At 46.3% G+C, this 3,426-nt stretch overlaps 1 protein-coding gene across 1 annotated transcript in view; it reads right to left on the reverse strand.

Moving 5' to 3' along the window:
* FHAD1 (forkhead-associated (FHA) phosphopeptide binding domain 1) overlaps positions 1–1,715 on the reverse strand; it is a 93,319-nt gene extending 91,604 nt beyond the window's left edge. The window contains 1 exon segment of the mRNA XM_015565934.1: positions 1,613–1,715. Coding sequence (XP_015421420.1) covers positions 1,613–1,705 — 93 coding nt within the window. The 5' untranslated portion in view covers positions 1,706–1,715.
* Positions 1,716–3,426: the final 1,711 nt, after the last annotated feature.

Raw genomic sequence — 3,426 nt, forward strand, 5'->3', positions numbered from 1 at the left:
GAAAGAGGGCAAAAGGCACGAGGAGACATTTTACCAAAGAGGATATGCAGAAGGCGCATGAGCACTAACTACATGAAAGGATATTCAGCATCACTAGCCCTTTGGGAAGGGCAATTAAAACCACGATCGGATACCGCTACGCACTAACACAGCTAAAATAAAACACAGGGAGAAAGTGCCTGCTGGTGAGGATGCAGGGAAACCGTGTCCGGTATACTGCCGGGGGGAATGAAAGATGGTAATCACCCTGGACAACAGTCTGGCAGTTTCTTTAGAAACCAAACCCGTGATCCGGCAATCACACCGCTGAGCACTGATCCCAGAGAAATGAAACTTATGTTCGTACAAAAAGCTGTACGCGGCTGTGTGTAGCGGACTTATTTGTAACAGCCCCGGGTGGAAAACAGTCAAAACGCCCTTCTGCGGGTGAATGGTTAAACAGAAGTGAGACGTCCACACCATGGAATAATACTCAGCAATAAAAAGGAACAGGCTAATCGAAATGGATCTCAAGGACATCCTGGTGGGAAAAAAACAGAAACCAAAACCCTCAAAAGGTCACATGGTAGATGAGTCCGTTTATGTAACATTCTCAAAAAGATAAGAAGTATAGAAACAGAGAACCTGTGGGTGGGTGTCAGGGTTTAGGGATGGTGGTGGGGAGGCGTGGTGACGGGAAAGACTATCACAAGGGAGAGCTGTGAAGGCTGCCCACGATCCCACACATGTGACAAAATGGCCTAGGGCCAAACACACACTTTGCACCATGTCAGTTTCCTGGTTTGGACGTGGTTATGGCTAGGTAATATGTAACCAACTGGGGGAAAGTAGGTGAAGGGACCCGGGATTGATCTCTCTCTCTCTCTCTCTCTCTCTCTCTCTCTCTCTCTCCAATTTTTAGAATTTTTTGAATCTATAATTATTTCAAAAGAAAAAGTTAAAAGAAAATCTGTTGAGTCAGGTCTCAGAGAAACCTGCCTTTCCCAGTTCTGAAGGGATTCTGCTCTGTTTCTCTTTCTGCTTCAGCATTTTAACCTCTTGGGTAGTTAAAAAGGCCCAAAGCCACTGCTTCCAGCATTCCTTCCTTCCTCCCAGCTTCCCTGGGTGTCAAGGAGCGGAGGCTCTGGACCAAACCACAGCTACTTCGAGACTGGAATGAAATGAGGAAACGCTGAGGCCGCACCCACTGCGTGGAGACCCGAGGGCTCCCAGGGGCCCACCACGGTCTCCAAACCTCTGGCAGGGGCAAAGGCCACTGCCCAGGCTGGGCGCTCCGGGGGGCCCTGGCTATCCTACCCCGAGCAGGGGCAGGTCAGAGCACCAGCTCCATGCCCACCTTGCCAACCGCCCACCAGGCTGCTGGGGAGGGGACGATGGATGGGACATCCGCAGACAAGTTCAGCGGATGACATAGGACTCATGGCGCTTTGCCTGGCGCTTGCTTTCACTGCGTCTCCAGCGGAAATCCAGCGCGTTTGGCCAGTGGTTGTTGGCAGCGCCTTGACGGGAAATGTGGCTGCAAGGCCAGGGGTGATGTTTCAAAAGAGATGTGAGTCCACAAAGCAGCCAGGGCTTTGGAGGGGGTGAGGGAATGGGCTGGATAAGTTCTTACCTCTAAAACCAGGTCTGAGTCTTCGTGCCTTCCAATCGTCGTACTTTTGTTCAGGACAAAAAAGCCGTCTGCGCTCTTTAGATAGGCTTTCATACTCTCTGCTTTTCCTGTACAAGGTTTCCAGGAAAAAATCAGTTAGGAAGATGCAGTCCTCCAATCACTCCACGTCACATTTAGGATGAATGAGACACACCGTCGTGTTCAAAGGGGAAACCAGCAGAGGTGCGAGGGGACAGATGGACTGACATGATCACAATGATGATGCTGCGTATTTTTTAAAATATATTTTTATTGGGTTCCGAGAGGAACGGAGAGAGAGAGAGAGAGAGAGCGAGAAACATTGATGAGAATCATTGCTTGGCTGCCTCCTGCACGCCCCCTACTAGGGATGGAGCATACAACCTGGACATGTGCTCTGACAGGGAATGGAACTGTGACCCCTGGTTCATAGGTCAGTGCTTAAGCACTGAGCCACACCAGCGGGCTGGTTTTACTTATCTTAAAGACTGTCTCTTTAGCTGTGATCTCTAATATAGGTGAGTTTGGTTCTGATAATCAAGTAGAAGACATTTTTACTTAACTCAGAGCAAAACTATAGCTACAATAACTCAACAACAAATCTGAATTCCACGGGTGACTGTTCTCCCATTAAACTTACCTAGTAGAGTGAGGTTACTTGTCTGACATACCAAGTATTCCCGTTCAATATTCCCAACCCTTCCCTTCCTAGCTCTGTGACCTTAGGTGAGTTACTTATTCTTTCTCTATGCCTCAGTTTTCTCATCTGTAAAATGGGGCTAATAATACTCTGTATCCCAAAGGGTTTTGCGAGGATTAAATGCAATAATCTGCGTGAAGCATTTAGAAATACACGTCTGTACTATGACTTTTATTATTGTTATCAATCTTGGACTTCTTGAACTCTGATCCAAGGAACTCTAATCTTCTATAGAGCTGCTTAAAGTGTCGAGTCAGTCTTGAGGAGATGAGCTTTACGGTAAATAATACCTTTTGTAAAAAGTCACTCAATTTTTTCATATACTTAGAAAAAAATGATGATTTAGGCTTGGCCATATGATCAGGACTCTGCACATATTTCTTCCCAGTATTTTTTATGAAAATATCACATGTACAGAAAAGTTGAAAGAAGTGGATGGTGAACTCCTGTATACCCACCAACTGGATTCCACAATTGACATTTTGCTGTATTTATTTGATCACATAGTTATCCAGCTATCCATTCACTCATCCATTTTACGTTTTGATGCATTTCAAATAAGTTCTGTACGTGTTTTTCAAAATGTCAACATTTCAGCAACTTCAGCCATTCCCAAAATGTTGGTGATACTTCCCATGCTGCTTGCATTCTGATTTGAGATGTGTCCGATTACAGTGTGACAGCCTCCACCTCAATGCCACGCCAAAGAACGACAGTCCCTCTCTCTTCAACGGAAAGGTCACTGAAATGTGAAGTTGCTGGACTGTGGATAAAACCAAAGTCATCTAGTTGTGACTGTATACCTATCAGGTCCGGCTCTGCCTTCCCTCAACGTCTCCATCATCATTTATTGTGCCATCCTTTTATAGACATTGCCTCTTTTTTTTAAAAGATTGATTTTATTTTACAGAGAGGAAGGGAGAGGGATAGAGAGTTAGAAACATCGATCAGCTGCCTCCTGCATGCCCCCTACTGGGGATGCGCCCACAACCAAGGTACATGCCCTTGACCGAAATCAAACCTGGGACCCTTCAGTCCGCAGGCTGTCGCTCTATCCACCGAGCCAAACCGGTTAGGGCCCACGCTATTATTTTCT

Source organism: Myotis davidii, unplaced genomic scaffold (assembly GCF_000327345.1).
Source record: "Myotis davidii unplaced genomic scaffold, ASM32734v1 scaffold299, whole genome shotgun sequence".
NCBI lineage: Eukaryota > Metazoa > Chordata > Mammalia > Chiroptera > Vespertilionidae > Myotis > Myotis davidii.